At 28.8% G+C, this 23,877-nt stretch overlaps 2 protein-coding genes across 4 annotated transcripts; both read right to left on the minus strand.

The window, feature by feature from the left end:
* Positions 1-3,266: 3,266 nt before the first annotated feature.
* On the minus strand, positions 3,267-7,786 carry LOC101495393 (protein HEADING DATE 3B). Of its 3 annotated transcripts, none has more exons than XM_004510278.3 (5): positions 7,681-7,786; positions 6,800-7,116; positions 5,183-6,090; positions 4,539-4,590; positions 3,267-4,439 (listed from the first exon to the last, which is right to left on the minus strand). In XM_004510278.3, the coding sequence occupies exons 2-5, from the start codon at positions 7,010-7,012 to the stop codon at positions 3,504-3,506; spliced, it is 2,109 nt and encodes a 702-aa protein (XP_004510335.1). In that variant the 5' UTR covers positions 7,013-7,116; positions 7,681-7,786; the 3' UTR covers positions 3,267-3,503. The 3 variants fall into 3 exon arrangements, with proteins under 3 accessions (XP_004510335.1, XP_004510334.1, XP_027193018.1); XM_004510277.4 differs by lacking the exon at positions 7,681-7,786 and adding an exon at positions 7,536-7,674; XM_027337217.2 differs by lacking the exon at positions 7,681-7,786 and having other exon boundaries at positions 6,800-7,674.
* On the minus strand, positions 7,677-12,270 carry LOC140918869 (uncharacterized). The gene is made up of 4 exons (XM_073363673.1): positions 12,163-12,270; positions 11,711-12,087; positions 11,453-11,629; positions 7,677-7,749 (listed from the first exon to the last, which is right to left on the minus strand). Exons 1-4 carry the CDS (start codon positions 12,268-12,270, stop codon positions 7,677-7,679), a joined length of 735 nt encoding a protein of 244 aa, XP_073219774.1.
* Positions 12,271-23,877: the final 11,607 nt, after the last annotated feature.

Below are 23,877 nucleotides of genomic sequence, written 5' to 3' on the forward strand. Positions count from 1 at the left end.
TTTCCCTTTATAACTCTTTTCCTAATTTCTCCCCCAACCCTACCCTTTTTGCAATCTTTCTTTTATTCTCACTTTCACACACTTTAAGTCATTGCTTTCAATTCCTTTTTACTTTTTGTATGTTCTATTGTTTCTTTTCCATCTCATTTATGTCATTGAATTATTCCTTATCTTTCCATCCGTATCAGTCAGATTTTATTTTTTACTTTTTAATTTGAAATACACTATGTTCTATTTTCACATTGAAGTTAAGAGGATAAAGGAACTATGTTTTATTTTTTACTTTTTTAATTTGAAATACAATATTTTTTAAAAGGATAAAAGCAAAATAAAATTGAAGTTTGTAATTTTAATTAATTATTTCCTTCACAAAAATACAGTTTTGTTTTCATACCTTTCAAATAATTTGTGAGGGTTGTACTCTACTTTTAGTGAAAATTAAAATATTACTTGTGCTTTGCGCGGGTTTAGATTTTTTTAATGCGATATATATAATTTATTAATGTATTAATTTTGTAAATAGGTAAGGTTATAAGAAGAATAAATAAGATAGAAGAAATTGAAGAGTTTGTAATTAAATAAGTATTTTTACTTTTGAAATAATATGATTAAAACAATATTTTACAAAAGTTTAATCATAGGTTGAATTTAAGCTCCGTCTATAATTTATATAATTTAACCTCATGGACATAGAATATTAACCATAATTTAAGTGAAAATTTATATAATTGATAATCGTAAACTATATTTTTATTAAAGTATATAAGTTATCTGAGTAAAAAATATATATATAAATTATATAGAAATTATTAAAAGTGTAAGATTTTTTCTGCCGCGTTTTAAAATATTTCAAAAATGCTAATGATAAATACATGTATGAATAACTATTAAGAGAAAAGGACATCAAAATCACTTATTAGATTGACTAATTGTTATTTGTGCAGGTAAATATATGCGTCGGTGCAATAATAATAATAAAAAAGTACAAATGTTGTATATTGATTATTTTTAATAAATAAATAATTATTTAAAATTATATGAATGTTTTATCAATTATATTACTAATTTTTATAAAAATATTTTTGTTTCATATTATTTATTTATTTTTGTTTAAACCTTCTAAATTGTGTATTTGTAATGGAGTATTATTGGGTTTTAAGTTGTAGTGATTATGTTTTCATAGATTTTATAGTCATTTAAGATGATATGTTATAATTATTTAAATATAATTAAAATGTAATGATCTATTTATGTGTAATGAATTACACAGAGTAACTTACATTGAAACTAAGTTTGTTATAAGAGTTATAATTTTTATTATTAGTTTTAATTATAGAGTTATGAAATTAAATTATGATGATTATTCTTTAATTATATACTTTGCGGTCATTTAAGATGGTCATTATATTTTAATTATTAAAATATTGTAATGTATTTAAATGTAATGAATTATCAATAATAATTTAATTTGAAATTTAATAATTATGTTTTTTAATCATAACTATGTATTCATAGTTATGGTATAAAGTTATAGAGAATAATTATTCTTTAGAAATAAGGTTAGTTTTTTGGGTTTATCATAAGTTTTTTTTAATCAAATTCATCTTATTCAAAAAAGCGTCAAATTATAAGCATGAATAAATTGTATTTTCTTAATTATTTGTCTTTTCTTCTTCTTTGTGGTATTAAGATGGTTGTCACATTTTAATTATTAAAATATTATAATGTATTTAAAATGTACTGAATTACCTATAGTAACTTAATATGAAATTAAGTTTGTAATACTAGTTATGTTTGTTATTATTATTTTTTTAATCGTAGAGATGCATGAGTTACTTCTTATGGTTGAACCGGTACCAAAACAAATTTGCTATGCTATTTGACATTGTAATTTTTTAGTTAAAGTGAACCGTAGTACTTGTTTATATCTAGTTATCTATTATATATAGTTGAATTAAAATTCTAAAAAAAAATAAAGGAATTGAAAATGTCATAAGAATTCAAAAATACTCAAGAGACTCTTAGTTAAAGAAAAATAAATTATTCGTATCCAAAAGAAAATGTGTTGTTCATGCTAAAATAGAACTGAAACACATATACTAAAAAAAGGAAAAATAGAAGATGAGTCAAATTAAATGGAGAAAGAAAATGAACTAAGGATAAACTTTGACCCAATTTATAACTTCCTTGAAAAGTTTACATAATCTCACATTTTCCAATTGATATTTGGGGTGAAAATTGAGAAATCATATTAGATTAGATCTGCATAGATAAAAAAGAAAAAAGAAAAAAATAGAAGACCGATAAAATTTAAGTGAAGAAAAAAAATAACCTGATTTGACCCAACCGAGAAAGTCAGTAAGAGGTTACACAATCTCATATTTCCCATTGATACTTGAGTGAGAATTGAGAAACCATGAAAGAATTGAGAAACCGAGAAAGCCCTAAGGGCTTGTTTGATTGTGTTTTACTTTTTAGTTTTTGAAAATTATTTTATAAATAAATTTTTGAAAACTGTTTTTAAAAAGAAAATATAAAAAAAAATTGTTTAAAAACTCCAATTTTTAAAACAATTTTTGACTAGAGTTAAAAAACCTGAAAAATAAAAAGTAAAACAACATTTATCTGTTTTGTTTTTTTAATTTTAAAAAGTATAATATTAAAAATAGTTTTACATAACAGTTTTTAAAAACAAGTAATTCAAACAAGTTTTTTAGTTTTTAAATTTTAAAATACTAAAATAGAGTTTTTGAGATGTGAATCAAACAAGTCCTTAAATGTTGTGTAAACTACAAAACTTTTTATCTAAAATGTGTTCTCCACCAAAGTTTAAGAGTGAAAGGAAAGAATTATTCTTGAGATATCATAAGATATGATGTATTTTGTTATCAACTAATCTGAATATACAAAGTTAAAAATAGAGGAGCACCGAAAGATGATTGAAGTAAGAAGATAATAAAATAATTTTCATGAGAACCTTTGATAGTAAAATTATTTTCGTGAATAAATTTTTTGTGTGGGTTCTCAACATATATATATATGATGATGTGTTTTGAGAAACAAAAGAAATAAAAGGTGTAAGATGAATTGTAGAAACATATGAAGAGTGTCACCACATAGGAATATTAGTGATATAGAACAAATGTTATGATGTGGCAAGTAAGTGTGTGATATATCAATCAATAGAGTTGTAAGTTTGTTTTAATATATTATAATAGATTAATAAGAAAATGTACCTAACTTTTACCCTATAATTAAAATTTGCATGAAAATGAAATGAACTTTATTTGAATAAGACCCAAAATTTGGCTGTTCACAATGGTTGATACATGAACTTATTGTTAATGGCATTTGAATTTACAATCCTGTTCCATCTTCTCAAAAAGGCTCAAGTATTGTTATCAATCTATAGAGTATAAATATACATTGTTAGTGTCAGGGTATATATAGTATGAAATTAATAATATCTTGCCTTATTAAAAATATATTATGAATAATACTAGCTACAAAAGTTTCCTTTCTTCTTGGATTGATTTGAATATCCTGGCTGCTGATTCACTTGCTGATTTTGCATTATGAGGAAGAGCTTTGATTACTCTTGATTGGTTTTCAACACGTGTGTCGCGATCCGATGATGGCCAAAGCGTCGGCGCAACCGGAAACAAAGGAAGTTCATCAACTCCTTTCATTCTCTTAGATGGACTACTAGCTCTACTTATTTGTAATTCTTTATTATCTTCATATGATTGATAATTTGAAATGTTTCTTGACATTACTTGGCTTATCTGAGTTGACATGTTAGATGATGGCGTTTGATACATGAATTCTGCATTTGATTGGTGATTTTTAGTACCATAATTAGATTGCTCCATTTGTTCAATAGCTGAAGCTGATATAGATCTATGCATGAATGATGTTGGTAACAATTGTGGTAATGATGAACTAGAAAAGATTCCAACTTTTTGATGACAATTTGTACCAAGAGATTGATCTAAAACATCCTTGTTTCCTGGATTCAGGCTTAGTGAACTGCAGGCGCCGAATAACGGTGCCACGAGGCTTGAATTCGGAGGACATGGTCCGATGATTGGCTTGTATACAAGTCCTTCAGATGGTGACATGACAGGAACTAACCATTGATTTGCTGGTGGAGGAGGGTAGACAATGTTTGGTGATTGTTTGGAATTTGAGTTTTTTATATCATTAGAGGCTAATGCAAGGTTTCCTAAATGATGATTGACATAATTTGGGAGATGATTATGTTCTTTGGTTATGTTGTTGACACTAGGAAGGTGAATATTTCCAACAACATTGTTTTTAATGTCATCGGACGTCGCGGCTTTTTCGGACTTGTCGTCGAGTTTCTTGGGAGAGGATGTTATTATTGGTGACTTGTCTTCAAATAATAGATGAGGTGACCCTGCAATTAATCTTTGCACCTGTTTTTATAAGATATGGCTTAATCACTTTTAATTTGAATGCAACATATATATTCAAGAGAAGAAATAATAGTTGATAATATATAGTATGTGAATTACCTTTATAAGTCTATGTAACTCAAACACTTGCATGAGGAATATTCGCTGTTGACTGAATGTAGCAATGTTAGTGTTATGTCGATACTGAATGTAGCAATGTTAGTGTTATGCCGATGGAGAGAAAAAATCAGACATTTGAAAAATATATTGAATGTGTGAAATACTGGTAGAAGCATTTGTGAGACTGTTTGAGGGAACATATAAAAATATTTTACGCATTTGTGAGACTGTTTGAGCGAACATATAGAAATAGTTTACGACATGTCGACAAACAGCTTATTTCATAAGATTTTTAGAATGACTTATGAATACAACTTATAACTTATACAAAAATAGTTTGGTTTTATTTCATCATTTGTTACAGAAAGAACTTGTACAAACACAAATATTTATACGATAAGCTCTAATGCTATAAGGGCTTAGTTAATATGTTTATCCAAATAGTGCCTAAGAATTGAGAAAGAGATTAAAACAAATTATCACATGAAAAACCATGAACTGGAGTTTTCAGAAACTTATAGGTTTATAATATGTAAAAAACATTAAACTCAGCACAATTCAGATGTCATGTAAATTTAATTAGTTTAACAAAAAAGACAGAAAGTCCAAATCATGAACACATAATACTAAACAGAAAAACTTACTTGATGATAGTTTTTCTTGTGTTCCAAAATTGCTTATCACCTATAAGTCCAACAACATCATCAGGGGAGATATCCATACCAAATCTATATGCTGATCTTGGTTTATTCAATGCATCATAATTTCTATCAGTCTCCTCATCTTTACTCCTCTCTCTCTTGCCACCAAAGAAGGACCTTCTACCGATTTCTAACTCACCCAAAATTCTTTCGACATCACTCTTTGCTGGTTTCTCCATGCAATGATCCTTTAATTTGATTTTTTCTACAAATCCTGCATGATCTTCATGTCTATTACCATTGCTACCTTTCAATGTTTTCAAACTATCTATTGAAATATTTTTTGTTTCTTCCTTCATTGATCTATGTTCTTTCTTCATCGATTTGGAATTTGTATCCTTAACCAATGAGTTTGATGATGCATTTGTCATGTCATCGAAACTATTTAATGAGAGAGGAATTCCTTCCTCTTCCTTCTGATCAATTTGACTTGAATTTTTATGTTCTTCCATTTGAATCTTCCCACATTGTGCTGATTTCAGTTCTATGGCTCCATTTGAATTCATCATTTTTCTAAATGAATTTAGATTTTTAAGCGAACAGCTCAAATTTTCGCGAGTAAGTTTTTCTTTGTCGTTTTGGATGATGAGGCCACAACATGAACTTTTCACATGAACAGAACCAGGAGTTATAAAAGCAGCTTCTTCACCATCAATTGTTTTAAGAGAATTCTTACTACTGATGAAATTATCTTTGGTAATTTGTTTTGCAGGTTTCTTGTGTTCGAAGTCACGACTCGCCATCAACTTGGTTGAATTGATCATTCTGGAATTATAGGCTTGAGCTTTGTCAGATAGAATAGAAGATGCATTGGAGCTGCAGAACTTGATGCTTTGAGTACTGCAACCAAGCTGCAACACATTATAAACATCATAATTAAAATGATTATAAAGTGATAGGTCAAGTCATTCACATAAGAGTTTACTATACACGACTTTGAATCCTGACATAAATAATTTTTTACTAAACTTTACTTATTTCCTGGACAATCTTCTTGGCTAAACTTTACTTATCTCTCGGCCTATCTCCGGATTACCAAGGCCCCCTTTCCCTGGGAATCCAAAGGGTTAAGACAAAAATATGAGTTTACTATACAAACATACATAAAAAAGATAAGTATTTTCTACTAGTGACAATGTAATTCCATGCAACTTAATACCTATCAAACTTAAAACTCCGACCAAAAGTATACTAATTTCGGGTCTTGTTTGAATAAATAACTTAATTAAGTGCTTATAGCATAAACACCTATCATATAAGTACTTATGTATACGGTACTTCTGTAACAAAAGATAACATAAAGTCAGTCAAACTCTTTTTATATAAGCTATAAGTTGTTTACGAGAAATTATGGACATATCATAAACTGTTTCCATTTACTATCTCAAACAGTCTCGCAAGTGCCTACTCTAGTAGATAAACTCAAATAATCAAATACAAACAAACTCACATTAGCTTATCAAATGGAAAATGTTGGAAAAACAAAGTGAGTTGAATTCTATCTATGAAAATAAGTGAAAGAAGAGTCTCATAAAAAGGTAAAATTTAAAAAACTCTTACATGGGTTGATGTTGTGGAAAGTGTGCAATTTCTTAGAGGGAGAGAAAACAAGGATCCTCCTGATCCATGTCCTGATGAAGGGATGCTGAATTGTTCATAGAGAGCCATTTTATTCCTTGGAGGTGCTTTTGGACCTCCTTTCTCAGCATCTTTAACATGCAACCTTGGAAACATTGGACTTATCTCTTTTCCTTCATCAATTGCTCCCTTCATATTAATTACTCCCTTTTCCACACTCTATCCACTCACAAAAAACTTGTTATCTTTTGCAAACATAGTTTCCATTCCTTTCACAAAAAATTGCCAATACTTCAAATCTTCATGAGAGAAACAAGTTTCTAATTAGCCATGAATGAATTCCTTTAAAAATAAATCAATTAATATTCAAGAAGCAATTCATGAGGCAACACATATTCAACATTAACCAGCTTCCAAGAAACAAAATTTGTGATTGTACATTATCAACAAGGAGGAGGAACACATGTAAAATGAGAAAGATTCAAAGACAGCCCATTGGTCAAAAATCAATCTTTTTAGCTGAAAATTAACTAATAATAGCCAAACAAGAAGAAAGTGTCATCACAAGAACCCAAATGAAATTAGTTAAAGAGAGCAATGATAGAATAGAAGGAGGCAAAACTCTAGGAATATTAATTAGTACAAAAAAGAAAAAAAGAGGAATTAAAGTAAGATATTAAAGAAAAAAAGATTGAGGATAGTATAGTAAGGGACCCACAGAAGCAAATAATGTGGAAAACTCAATCTTTGTATACAGAATATCTAGTATAAGCAAATAATGTGATGAATGAAGTGTTCAAATGAAAAGAGTATAAGATGGCATAAGATATGATTGGAGAAAAAATGCAGTGACCAAGTCTCACTTTGGCGAAGGACAAGGCAATGGCAATGGCAAAGGGTAAGTGATTTCATCGTTACCACACGTTTGAATCCTTTCACCAAATATCCGTTAAAAATCATGTCTTTTTCTTTTAGCATTTTTTAATGTTTTTGTTTCTTTTTTTTCAATATAAAAAGGAAGGGTCACTACTCGCTTCTAGTCCTACGTGTTTGTCACGTTCCAATTGTGTGACTGTTGCATGCTGTGTTTTGTTACAATTGCTAGTTTCTTTGCGTGGATATTTTTATCACACTCATTCTTCTAAGATATAATTTTCTTTCTTTTTTTACTAACACGTGATTAATTAGGCTTAAATTTGTTATAGTTTTAATGGCAGGAGAGAAGGGGATTTTTATATGAACCACGTGGGTTTTTTTAAAGTAATATTTAAGTAAATTATATTAATTAAATTTTTAAATTATTTAATTGTATTAGGTTAGTGCTTTAAGTTTTTTTTAACATATTGAATATTTAAGTATTAAAATATATACATCGATATTGATTTGTGAATTTGAAATTAACAATAATACTAAAGTTAAAAATAATAAAATAAAAATTCTTAGAGATATAGTGTTGTAATTTAAATATAAATAGTTAATTCGTCTATTTATATAAAATAAACTAAATATTGAATATATAAAAGTAGTGACTCATATACATAATGTTTTAAGGTTTTTGATAGAGATGTAGTAGTGTCAAAGTCTTTTATGGATTCTGAACGTTTATCTCATTGTTGCTCTCGCATTTTCAAATTGAATATTTCAAACATTTCAAGTTTGTCATATTTATAGACTTTGTCACAAGATATTTTATCGTTTTTTACTATTAATTTAAATATTGTGAGTTTATTCGCATATTTATTCTTTTATTTTATCAACTTTAAATTGTATTGTTATCGATCGATGTTATTTTTATCAATTTAAATGAACGAATATATTTTTGTAATAAACAAAGTTTATTATAGACAAAGCAAAAGATATATGAATTCATATTAAAACTACCTACCATTTTGTATCAACAATTTGCTAAAAAAATATGTAATATATCCCTGAATTGGTATTGAGATATATTATATCACTCGTCGTGAGGAGATCACACATCTTCAAGTGGCAAGTAGTTTAAAGAATCTTGTTGACACAATTACATAAAATTGCAATATAATTGGAGCAAAGTCAATCTTAATTTATCGCATTCGTGAGCTAATGAACCTACCTGGATTGGCATGGCAGGAAGGAAATCGATCAACGGATTGAGTAGCAAATTTTAGTTTTTCATTAAATTCTTTTGACTTGTGTACTATGTAGTCCCCCCCTAGAGACCTCAATAGACTCTTTCTTGATGACATTTCAAGCTGATACATACCTCATAATATTCATTTGGTTTTGTAATTTCTCGCAGGCTTTATCCTTTTTATATAAAACCAAAAAAAAATATTCGCCCGTTACTACTCAAAAGCCAACCCATATGTTATCATTAAAAAAAAAAAGCTCATATACATTGTTTCACAATAAAAAAAAATCAAATCCACTTTGTTAGAGATGAAAATTGGTCAGACCGATTGACAGTGATCTACGGTCTAACCTATGTCAGATTAAGTCATACTTTTCTTTTAAATAAACAAAACCAAATCTTCTTAAAACAAATTTATTTAGTTAAAAATGTCATATTACATGTTACATAATAGGTTTTTAGACCTATTAGGTGGTCTATTTAAATAAATATAAATTTTCTTTTTTACTAGTATAATCCTTATATTAATTTTTTATCTTTTTGTTAGATATTAAACTTTTAGTAATTTACACATATTAATCTTCTTTAGTTTTTTTTAACATATTTGAATGTATTATTATAAATAGAATTGAAGTAAGATGTTTATAAATACATATTTTTCAAAATGTCATATTAAATATCAAAATAGAAGTTAGTTTTATTGACATATTAACTTGTTAATCTATTTAAAGATATGTTTTATTACTTATTAAAAAATATTAAAATAAAATAGACTTATAAGTAGACCAACAAATCATACCAGACTCTTATAAAACTTATACTAAAATCTAAAAAGTAAGTTTACAACGGACTACATCTCATACTTATGGCTTAAATGTTTTTACAAACTCAATTATTACAAAACCTAACTCAACCCAAATCATTTCACTACGCGAAAAAACGCATATTACAACGCTTTTTTTAAGCCATTTACAACGCTTTTTCAAAAAAATAAGCGCTGTGGAAACGAGCGCTGTAAATGATACAACATCGCTTTTAAAAAAGCGCTATAAAACATGTAAATACAACGCGCGCTTGTTATGCACATTTTACAGCGCTTCTTCACAAAAAAGCGCTGTAATATGCACCTCATTATATGAGTTATGGGTGTGCATTTTACAACGCTTTCTCAAAAAAGCGCTCTAAAATGCCCAACCATAATTTCATATATGGGTGGACATATTACAGCGCTTTCTCACAAAAGCGCTGTAATATGCCCACCCATAATTTCACATATGGGTGGGCATTTTACAGCGCTTTTTTGAGAAAGCGCTGTAAAATGCACACCCATAACTCATATAATGGGGTGCATATTACAGCGCTTTTTTGTGAAGAAGCGCTGTAAAATGTGCATAACAAGCGCGCGTTGTATTTACATGTTTTATAGCGCTTTTTTAAAAGCGCTGTTGTATCATTTACAGCGCTCGATTCCACAGCGCTTATTTTTTTGAAAAAGCGCTGTAAATGGCTTAAAAAAAGCGCTGTAAAATCCGTTTTTTCGCGTAGTGATCGGTCGCTGCTGCTGCTGCTCCTAATAAAAGTCAGCCACGCCTTGGTAAATACGGGGCGTGTCTTGACATCCAAATAAAAAGGAACATGGGCAGCAGCAACGATTCGCCCATTGTACAAATGAATCAAGACATCTTTGGAGATGAGTATATTGAGTACCTCGAAAAGGAGCAAATGTACGATCTTCTCGAACATAAGGAGCTGAGTGTTACTGTAATCAGCTTGTACATAAGGTAAAAAATACTTTTAATTGCATTTATTTGTAATTAATTAAATGTATTGGTAATTAATCTAGTTTAAAATTTTCATTGAAGGTTTTTGTACGAGAAGGTCGTGTGCACGAGGAAACTGTCAAATAAATACTCATTCTTGTCTCCGCATAAGATGTCGATGTTCAAACTCGATCCAGACAATGTAAAACACTACATTGTAGATATGTTTTTAAGAAATAAAGAAAGTGATAAATTGTTCTTGGCACCATATAATTCAGGGTACGTAATTTTATCTTTTTTAATTGATGAGAATTTAATTTATTAGTTGTCTATAAACAAAATTGCTTAACCAATTTTTTGTTGTTGTAGGGCACATTGGGTGCTATTTGCAATCAATGCGGTCTCTGAAGTGATATACTATTTGGATCCCGTGCACGGCGATTACACCAATCACCCCGGAATAAAGAATATGCTCGACACGTAAGTAATATTCATTTATTTCTTACATATATATATTTATATATATATATATATATATATAAGAAATAAATGAATATTACTTACGTGTCGAGCATATTCTTTATTCTGGGGTGATTGGTGTAATCGCCGTGCACGGGATCCAAATAGTATATCACTTCAGAGACCGCATTGATTGCAAATAGCACCCAATGTGCCCTACAACAACAAAAAATTGGTTAAGCAATTTTGTTTATAGACAACTAATAAATTAAATTCTCATCAATTAAAAAAGATAAAATTACGTACCCTGAATTATATGGTGCCAAGAACAATTTATCACTTTCTTTATTTCTTAAAAACATATCTACAATGTAGTGTTTTACATTGTCTGGATCGAGTTTGAACATCGACATCTTATGCGGAGACAAGAATGAGTATTTATTTGACAGTTTCCTCGTGCACACGACCTTCTCGTACAAAAACCTTCAATGAAAATTTTAAACTAGATTAATTACCAATACATTTAATTAATTACAAATAAATGCAATTAAAAGTATTTTTTACCTTATGTACAAGCTGATTACAGTAGCACTCAGCTCCTTATGTTCGAGAAGTTCGTACATGTGCTCCTTTTCGAGGTATTCAATATACTCATCTCCAAAGATGTCTTTATTCATTTGTACGATGGGCGAATCGTTGCTGCTGCCCATGTTCCTTTTTATTTGGATGTCAAGACACGCCCCGTATTTACCAAGGCGTGGCTGACTTTTATTAGGAGCAGCAGCAGCAGCGACCGATTTTCCCCGATCCAGATTTTTTGTTGCTGCAAGTTTGGCAGCTTTATTACCCTCCAGCCTTTGTAGTTTGGCAGCCCTATTAACCTCCAATTTTTGAGGTTTGCTGCCTTTTTTTGGCTGTAGGGGTGGTTTATTTATTTGGACCTACAAAAATGAGGTAAAATGTTAGTTTATTGAATCTGAAAAAATGAAAAACCTTAGGCAATAAATGTGACAAACCTTTTCGGGAGATGTAACTGATTTGTCCTTGGGAATCTTTTTTTGGAGGGCAACAAGGTGTGTGGGCCATGCCACGTAACTGCCAATAGCGTCGCTTAAGAACTTCATATCTCCATCATTGTCCGGTATGGGCAACGGTGCAGTTGGTTCGAAAGCAACCTTAGGCGATACTTTGACATTGCATTTCGGACATGCCTTAAGTAGTTCATATTCGTTTCGAAATAAAATGCAATCGTTAGGACACGCATGAATCCTTTCGTAACTCATTCCAATAGAACACAAAATTCGTTTAGCCTCGTAGGTTCGACTGGGAAGTTCATTATCATCTGGCAACATATCTTTTATGAGTGTTAATAATTCTGTAAAGCTTTTATCAGACCATCCATTACTCGCTTTTAAGTTGTACAACTTTAATATCGCTGACAGTCTTGTGAATTTAGTACAACCATTATATAATTCTTTCTCTACATCACTCAACAAACTTTCAAACATTTTAGGACAATCTCGAAGATCTTCTTCAACTGCTTTTGCAATCTCATCAACTCGGTCCGGCTCATATGTATCTGTATCGAAGTCAGTTGAAGCATATGTCGAACTATTCTCAAAATTAATGTTTCCTTTTTTTTTTCTCACCATATCTTATCCAACATGTGTAGCTTTGATCAATTCCATTACATACTAGATGTCCTTCTAATTCATCTTCTCTAACACGTTTTCCAAAACAACATTTTAAACAAGGACAAACTACTCTATTTGGATCTTTTGCATTCTTCACTGCAAACTCAACAAACTCCTTCACTCCAATTTCATACTCTTTTGACAATCGATTGGCTGAAATCCATTTCCTATCCATATTATACCACCTATATAAATGCAGTAACAAAAATAATAAGCTTTCAAAACATATCAACAAGTTTCAAAAAGAAACCAATATCAACTAACAATTTCAAAACAGAACAGATCATGTGGTATGAGTTTTTGACAATTTTTGACAATTTCAAAACATAACAGATCATGTGTAAAAAATACCTTAGACAACGTAGATGGCCGCACAGTACGTAGAGGATATTAGGGTTCCCAACGTATATAATTATTTGAAAGATGTAGAGGATATGAGGGTTTCCAACGTATATAATTATTTGAAAGATGTAGAGGATATGAGGGTTTCCAACGTATATAATTATTTGAAAGATGTATTTTACAGCGCTTGTGAAAAAAGCGCTGTAACTGATTCGCGAAAGCGCTTCCTTTTACAGCGCTTTTTTGACAAGCGCTGTAAAAGCCTTATAACGTGATGCGCAAACGTTATATGACCTACTACAGCGCTTGTTTTACAGCGCTTTGCATCAAAAGCGCTGTAATAGGTTCCGTTATTTTTAAAATATAATTACAACAGCGCTTGTGTTTAGGCGCTGTAAAATGGGCGCTGTTAAATGTCATTTTTGGCGTAGTGTTTTCACTCTTACTCTCTATACCTTAACATCTTGTTGATAATTTTATTTTATATTGACTTTTTTTTACAAGATTTTGTTTTGACTTTTAAAATTATTATGTCATCCCTTTATGCTCCCTTCCATTCTTAAAATAAATATTTTTAAAAAGACTGTGATCTCTTAGATTTCAATCTCCGTAAACTCTCCCAACAATTACATTTATTGATTTATAGTGAATTAATTATACACCCATGCTAATTTTAATTAACGGTTTGGCCTCAAATCTTTTAAATCATGCTAATTGACTCCCAAATCTCGTAATTTTAGTTCACAAAGATCTACAATATATTAAATGTAATTGAATCTAAATCAAAAATTTAATTTTCAATGATCTAAAGTATCTAAATATATTTAGATTAAAATACAGTTTTGTACATCTACTCTATCAAATCTTCAATTTCGAACCTTTAGTCTTAAAATTATTGATATTTAGTCTTTTATTTTATTTTATTATTATAGGCATTTAGTCTCTCCTTTTTTTAATTTGAGTTGCAATTTGATGACATGTACATAATAATTTAGAAATCAAATTTAATTTAAAATTAAATAATACCACTTTAATATTTTTTTTAAATTAAAAATTTCTGAAAAAATACTTCTTTTAAAAAAATCGTAATTATGAAAATTAAAATTAATTGCTTTTAACATTATTTATTTGTTTTAAAAAATTCTGAAAAAATAAGTACATTTTTTTAAATTTTATTTATTCCAAAAAAGTAATTTTGATAAAATATTTATGATTAATGTGGAACACTTTCAGAAATTTATAAAAATTAATTATTTTTTTTTTTTATTTTCAGGAATTTTTCTGAAACCATAAAAAGGTTTTTTTTTTATTCTTTGATATTTTTAAACATAAAAAGTGAAACTTTAAAAGATTTTTTCTGTTAAAGCAGTAGTATTTAATTTAAAAATAAATTTAAATTAAATATCAACATGTATGCATCATTAAAATGATTGTCACGTCACTAACTTGCAATTCAAATTCAAAAAGGAGTGAAATGTCAATAATTTTGAAAATAAAGGAATAAAATTGCATGAAAAAATTAAATAGACCAAAATTATAGATTTTATAATATTGGAGGACTAAAAATACATTTTAGCCATATTTATTTATTACTATTAAATCACAGCCCTCTATAAATGCATATAACACACATGCATGGTTAAAAAATATCATCACAAATCACCCTCACCATGAGTTTTAGACTCTCAATAGGTTGCATTTGTACCCTTGGTTCAATTTTAATATCTTCCTTCATCTTTTGCATGATTGTCGTCTTCTCTCCATTAAATGTCAAGTTCGACGTATCAAATGTCTCCCTCACGGAATTCAACCTCACAAGCAACAATATCTTATATTACAATTTTAATGTTAACATTAGATTAAGAAACTCCAATGGAAAAGTAAATTATAGGAACATCACAGCAATTGCATGGTACAAAGATAAAGAGTTTGGTAGGGTGAATTTGGCACCCTTTGATCAAGGGAACAAAAATACTACTTTTCTTGGACCTATAGTGTTTGAAGGGAGTTACTTGGTCAATCTCAAACCTAAACAACTTGGTGAATATAAGGAGGAGACAAGTGTGAGGATGTACAATGACATGGCTGTGGATTTGAAACTTGAAATTAGGGTTAAAATTGGTGGGATCACAATGGCTCGTTCTCAACTAGTGCAATGTGATCTCTTGAGAATTCCTTTGATTTTTAATGGCGAATTATCGCCTATTTTCAACTCTAAATGCAAAATTATTAGGATATTTTATTTACAGTCAATAAATTGGTCAAAGAGGCGATTACGACGATAAAAGTAACCAATAAACTCATGCATAATATATAATTTGATATAAATCTACTTGCACTAGCAGATCTTCTCGGAGCAAGTAGGGGTCATGACATTCTCATGTAGTTTATTTATTTATTTATAAATAATAACGTTATTTAAATAACAGTGATCAATTATTAAAATATCTTCAAACTTATGGGTTTGAGAAACTAACGTCACCTCTTGTCTCTCCTTTGTTCAAATTGCTTTCTACATTTCCTCTCAGTAGCAGCGACAAGGTCTGCCATCGCTTGGTCTTGATCTCTAGGCTATCTCTTGATCCCCATATTGGTCTTCATCTCAATCTATGTCAATTTGCTTCTTATATTTTTTAGATTCTTACTCTTTTTCTCTTCTACTTAAATAATTTTTCTAATACAATACAAAAAGCAAAGACCCAACAATAATCTTCCTATCTTTACCAAGATGTAAATAGATTATTCAATTGTTCTTAAATCACAACTCAAATCGCTAATCATATTAGAAATTATGCAATTGAAGAAATAAATAAAAATGAGATAGACATTTATTAAAATTTATAGTGATAAAATATAATAAAATTAATACAATAAACTATGTATATAGATAAACTACCTAATATAATAACCTAATATAATAAACTAATTAATCTTGAACAACAAACTCTAACACCCTAGTTAGCAACTCAACTGCTACCTATTAACAAACTTTTACATGTTAACCATTGATATATGATATAGTGTGATATTATTTGTTAATTGTGAATTGTTTTAATTAATTTGTGTATTTTTTAGGAGTAACACGATGTTTAAACATATGAAAATTGATGCATTTTTTAAGAAGAAAATTTTCGATATAGATGCAAATCGTAAAGTGGATATGTTTTATTTGATTGAATTGTGTGAAATTCTAAACACTTGTGTGAATTGAGTGACTTGTGAAAATTGTAAAACTTGTGAGAATTGAATTCAAACTTTTTCAATTTGTCGCCTATGTATGAATTGTGTGAAACTCTAAAAAAAAAAACACTTTTATGAATTTCAATTACAATATTTTAGTTAATATTTGCCGTTCTCTAACTCCCCTCAATATTTTGTGCAAGATCCACCACTGTCTATTTGTCACTTAATTTTTTAAGTTTGATTCTAATAGAAATTTCAGTTAATTCTTATCTTAGTTTTAGTAATATTGGTAGATTTTGATCGTAGTCAATGTAAAAGAAAAATTCATCATATTATATTCTCACTTTTGATTCTTTATTTAATTATGTCCACGTGAATTTGTTGATGTGATATGTAGAGTTAAATTATTTTTATTGTTATATATTTATTTTAATTCTATATGACATTAAAATTAATAAATGCAGTTTAAATTAAAACACAACTAATTTAATTGTTTGAAATTAAAAAGAAAAAAGGTTTACAATCTTGTCAAAAATGAAAAGAGGTTTAGGTATTCTATTGCTTTTCTCCTTTTTTTTTTTTTCACATTACAACATTGTGTCATCAAAATCCCTAAATTGCATAACCACGAATGAGAAACAATTTTCTTTGAGTGCAATTAATCTAATAGCAGTGAATGAATGACAACGAAAGTGATTGACGATAAAAGTGAATGAACGACAGTGAATTGTTGTTGTTCTCCTACACATTACAACGCAGTGTCATTAAATTCCTAAATCTCATAACAACGAATGAAAATGATCATCTTCCTATGCAATTGAACAAACGACGATGAACGAATGACACTTAAGGGGGTCGATGGTGATGGTGAAGGTGAACAAACCACAAACCATCTTCCTTGCAACTGAATGAACAAATAGCGATGAACATGCGACACTGAAGGCGATCGACGAAGGTGAACAAACGATAATGAATTTTTGTTGTTTGTGTGTGATTGAATGTGCGATTAAAATCCATATTGAATGAAATAAAAAAATAAAAAATATATTTTAGTTATACCAAATAAAAAATACCCTTTTGCATCAGAATTTTTTGTTGTCAATCTTAGTGTGCCACATCAGCATATTCACATGAGCATAATTAAATAATGGATTAAAAGTGAACAATATAATATTACAAGGATGAAACCTAAAAAAAAAATTTTATAGGAACTAAAATTAGAATCCACATATATTAGAAGGACCAAAATAAAGATTAACCCTATAAAAATATACACTGTTAGTATAAAATTATTTTATACTAATGATCAATAATAGTTTACCACATCAAGAAAGTATTAAATAACTACTATTGCATTTAAAATTATTTAATATGATATGACAAATTGAATGCTTATGATTGAACGATATTGTAAAACAATTTTACCCTTTAGTTCTCTACCTTTAAACTCTTTCAATTTTATGAGTTGTACATACATGGTGTGTTTGGTGTGTTGAAAAACGAGGGACTTGACACACCAACTCTTGTTGTACCATGCTTAATGTAAATTGATTGTGGGATTGGAAAAACTTTTGAATCTGTTGGTAGTAATTACTGCAAGACTTTAATAATAAAATTGTTGATAAAAATTATATGTTGCAAATTCTAAAGCGTGTTGCTACACTAGCCTTTAGGTTCGATTCGTCCCCGCCAATCGGATTCAAATGGGATGAACAATGAATCTCCTTTAGGATACTTTGAAAAATCTTGATATGGTTTGCACTAACACACCAATAGTATCTTTCAATAGTATGTTACAAAAGAACAATTCTTATATTTTACTCATACATTAGAGAAGAATACGATGACTTATAATATAAAATGGATGAGACAAAGTGAATAGAAATAGTCAAATGACACAATTTATAGAAAATAATGCCACTTAAGAAATAGATACAACTCTTGATTTTGTCATTCAGTTTGTGAAATAGTATATACAAATAACGTTCATATTTTGACTGAATAGTTGCAACAGTCTGGTGGTTGATCAATATATTTTTTTCGTACATGGACTGAGCCAAATTAAAAACGTATTTACATAGACATATTCGTCAATATTTTGGAAATATCTCATAATCCCCACCATTTTCAAAATATACTTAGTCCCATAATTTTGAAAGTATCATGGTTCAGGTAATAGTATCTTACAACTTGAACCACTACTTAAAAGTTATGGATTTCACGATTTCACTCATCTTGAATAGATTGATAGACAACTTTGAACCAGTTATTCATTAGAACAAGTGTGTACAACTTATACATGAAATCTTGATACTATCGAAATAATTATAAAGATGACATATTTTATAACACCATTTCCATTGTGAAATTTACTATAAATACACTTGTCAAATTCATTAATTTTGTATCCATTAGAAAAAACAACGTGATCAAATTTTTGGTACCATTGTTTGGGTGCTTGTTTTAACCCATATAAAGATTTAGTCAATTTACACACTTTATGTTCTTGTCCTTTGATGACAAATCCTTTATATAGTTTCATATACACCTCTTCATCGAACTCTTTGTTTAGGAAAAAAGTTTTAACATCCATTTGATGGATTACAAACTTATAGATAGAAGCTAGTGCTAAAAGCACTCTTATGGATGCAATTCATACAACGCGTGCATAAGTATCAAAATAGTCGATATCTTCTTTTTGTGTAAACCATTTTGCAATAAATCTAACTTTGAATTTATCAATGGTACCATCAACTTTTATTTTCTTCTTAAAGATCCATTTACAATCTATTGGTTTGGATCCATGTGGGAGATCTACTAATTTTCAAGTTTTGTTCTCCAAAATTGAGTTCATTTCTTCTTGGATAACTTCTTTCTAAAAGACAGAGTCTTGATACTTTATTGTCTCTTTATATGTGTCTGGGTTGCTCTCTAAATTATAACAAATTGGTTCATAACTGTTAATGGGATCATTTGTATCTTTTACAAGGAACATAAAGAAGTCTAGTCCATAACTTTTCTCTTTTCTATCTCTTTTACTTCTTCTAGGTTATGAATATCTCACAGTATCATTATTCGATACATTATTTTCTAGACTTTGTATAATAGAACGAAAAATTTCTTTGGGTGTAGAATTGAGTTAAATACATTTTCTTGAAAAATTGCATCGCTCGACTCAATAGGATATGAGCCATTAGACGCAAAAAACCATGAATCTACATGCCTTGCTATTTTCAACATAACTCATAAATACACTTTCAATCCGTTTTTCTCCATATTTCTTTCTTTTTGGTTCATAAATCTTAACAATTGCTCTACAACCCCAAATTTTTATATAGTTTATATTGAGTTTTCTTTTCTTCCAGATTTCATATGGGGTTATCTTGTTCCTTTTATTAGGAACTCTATTTAACAAATAACATGCATTTAGCATGACTTCAACATAATAACCTTTATCTAAAACCATGAGATTTCTGAAATAATGGATTTAGATATATTTTGAAAATGGTAGGGGTTGTGAGGAAAATTTCAAAATATATTTGGAATCATCTAATAGTTATATTAATGTAGAAAAATTAAATAACTTAATGTACCACTTTTTCAAGTGGTTGCAATGCTTGGATTTAATTCAAATCAATGCATCTTTTAAGTTACCAAGGATTATAAACTTTTTAAATAGTTGTTTTCTTTCACTAATTGATATGAGTTTCTCTATAAATAGAGACACTTTAGAGGCAGAAAGGTGAACACAATTTTCATGTTATCTGAATCAAATTTCTGTCAAAAATATTTTTGAGTCATTTCTTCTTTTCTCTAGTGCACAAAAGTAAATGAAAGAACTTTATTTTGTAAACAATCATTGATCAATAGACTTGATGTGAATTTGAAATTCACTTCAAGGATTCCAAAGTCTTTTTAGGTTCAATTTTATTTTCAATCAATGACCGCAAATTATATCAAGGTTTTCCAAAGTACCCTGAAGGCGATTCGCTGTTCATCCCATTTACATATGATTGGTGGTGGAGAATCGAACCTAAAGACTAGTGTAACAACGCACTTTGGAATTTGCTTCCTATAATTTTCATCAACAACTTCATTATTAAAGTCTTGCAGCAATTGTCACCAACAAATTCAAAACACTTTAGGTTCGATTCACCTCCACCAATCAGATTCAAATGGGATGAACAACAAATCCTCTTCAGGGTACTTTGGAAAACTTTGATATGATTTGCACTAACACACCAATAGTATCTTTCAATAATATATTACAAAATAATGTTTCTTATACTTCACTTATGCATTATAGAAGAATAAAATGACTTAGAATATAAAATACACGAGACAAAATGGATATCAATAGTCAAATTTTCGTATTTTATTCTGTCCAAAATAACACAATATATAGAAAAATAATGTCGCTTGAAGAAGAAATTCAACTTTTGGTTCTGCCATTCAGTTTGTGAAAGGGTACATACATATAACGTTCATATTTTGATTGAATAGTTGCAACAGTCTGGTGGTTGATGGGTATCTCTTTTTCGCACATGGGCTGAGTTTGAATCTAGCAGTTGCGCCTGTCAATTAATGGGACTGCAAATCACTATGAGACAAATTTTTGTCCTATGGACAAACTATCTAAAATTACAAAATAACCTTTTATTTTCTACTAAATAAAAATATTTTCTCTCTTTCATCTCGTCTTTCTCCCATCTCTTGTTTTCTTTTTCTGTCTCTTTGTTGTTGTCTTGTCTATCTCTTTCCTCCTCCTTCTCTCTCTGGTTCTTCTTTATCTCTCTCTCCCCTCTATTAATATTGTTCATCATAAATATTTTTACATATAATAAAGGATATTATAGTAAATCTCACATTATTTTATTTATGTTGTTCATTATCTATTAAATAGTGTACAATATAAAATGGTTGTCCTATATTGGCTTGTTCTATCAAGTCAAATATTTCCTCTTTTGTATATCAAATAAACTACATATTCATAATATGATTATTTCACAGTTTCCTATTAAAATAACGAAAATTATACGACAAAAATATATAAAGTGCTAGACAGATATATATGATGTATATAGTGTGAAATTAATTGAATATAGACTTAAATATACTTTTAATTTCTCTATTTTATTTGGAATTTTAGTGATCCATCTTCTTTTTATCTTTTTTTTCCTCCAGTATTTTAGTTCCTCTATTTGTTGGATTGTGCAATTTTGACTAAATTTCCATCTTATCTAAATAATATGAAAATTCTGTGTTTCATCCACCGATAATCATAATCATAAAGAATAAATCACAATTCACTCCTTTCGATACTAGCACACAAAAATTTCCTTATTAATTTACATGTAATCAGTTATGGCTTAAAATCCATACAGAAAAATTTGTATCTAAGCAATCTATAATTGATATTTTTGACCAACAATCTACAATTGATTAGTTAATATTGATTTACTTTTTGTGTACAAAATTACTGATTTTATATTTATACTATAATAAATGAGATTTATTCCAGCATAAAATTTTTCAACTTGACACTTCTATAGATGTCATTGCACCACAGCTCTCCGTTGAACATCACATCAAATGCTCCGACAGTAAGTTTGAATAACATAGAGAAAAAATGTATTAATAGATCTAATTCTAAATATAATAATATTTTATATACAATTAAATAATCAAACAAATATATATATATATATATATATAATTTTTTTCAATTGAATCAGAGACTTATAAATTAAATTTCTCCGACAGTAACAGAGATCAATATATTTTAGGCTTAATTGCAGTTCTGGTCTCCTTATTTTAGCTGAATCGCGAAAGTAGTCCCTTCATTTTGTGTCTCCCCAGTTTTGGTCCCCAAACAGAATTTTAGTCCAAAACTTGATGAAATTTTAGTTTTTAAAGCCGTACTACACCATTTATGATCATATATTTCAAGTACAATTGTTGCAAATGAGATCTTGAGGCATTGTGTGACTTAAATAAATGCAAAAAAAATGAAATTTCATCAAGTTTTGGACCAAAATTCTGCTTGGGGGACCAAAACTGGGTAGAAACAAAATGGGGAGACTACTTTCGCGATTCAGTTAAAATAGGGGGATCAAAACTGCAATTAAGCCTATATTTTATAATAATGATCGGTATTTTTCAAAAGGCATTAAAAGTACTATTTTGACTTTTTTTATAACATCTTGAAATCATTACATTAAATATGGCAATATCAATCCACCTAGTAGAATAATATGATTACATAGATTAGCAAATTTATAATTTAACATATAGTTAAAAATCTAATATATAATAATAATAATAATGATAATAATAATAATAATTATTATTATTATTATAATAAATATTATTCATATTTATTTAAATAGACCAATTTGATATTTAATTTTTTTTTACATGGATTATAATATATATTAAATACAGTATGACCTTTCAAATTAAATATGTTTCTTATAAAAACTTTAGTCTTATCTAAGAAAAAAGTTTGAACAAATTAGATTCTATCATAAATCAATTTAAAACTTTTGTCAAACAGTGTTACTTATTTCCACCCTACTAATATCTAAACATTGTTAGGATTCAGTTGTATAAATTTGAAGTAATTCAATCACACAAAAATTAAAATAACTTTTTTTTTAAGAATCAAAATTAAATTTATTAGTGTAACGTACACCATCAAATACATCAATACTTTTACTTAATAAGTATATAGCAACATGTTACACCTTTACCATAAACACAACTTAGGATAGCATCTTTACTAATTATTCTAATGAAACTTAGAAAAACTATTACATCCAGGACAAACTCATCACCCCATTTTTCACCAATCTAACCTCTCCTACTTTTCTATGTTTGTCCATGAACAACCTGAATAAGTTGTGATATTTTATTTAAATTTACCATTCCAATATGAGTTATATGTAAATCTCTCAATTGATCTGTCTTTATCCATATGTTTCTTTTGTGCATAATTATACGATAGGCAAAATACTCAATAAGTTTATTAAAATTTAATTTAAGGTAACAATTTAGTTTTTTGTTTTTTTATTTGATTTTTATGTCTTAAAATGTTAATAATATTATTATTATTTTTTTATAGAAATTCATAAAATTCATCATTATCTTCAAACAAAACTAAAAAAAATTATTATTAATTAATAAAATTCATATATTCATTAAATTCATAACTTAAATTTTCAAATAAACACTACGCGAAAAAACGGCTTTTACAGCGCTTTTTTTAAGCCATTTACAGCGCTTTTTCAAAAAAATAAGCGCTGTGGAAACGAGCGCTGTAAATGATACAACAGCGCTTTTATAAAAGCGCTATAAAACATGTAAATACAACGCGCGCTTGTTATTTACATTTTACAGCGCTTCTTCACAAAAAGCGCTGTAATATGCACCCCGTCATATGAGTTATGGGTGTGCATATTACAGCGCTTTCTCACAAAAGCGCTGTAATATGCCCACCCATAATTTCATATA

Source organism: Cicer arietinum, chromosome 7 (genome assembly GCF_000331145.2).
Source record: "Cicer arietinum cultivar CDC Frontier isolate Library 1 chromosome 7, Cicar.CDCFrontier_v2.0, whole genome shotgun sequence".
NCBI lineage: Eukaryota > Viridiplantae > Streptophyta > Magnoliopsida > Fabales > Fabaceae > Cicer > Cicer arietinum.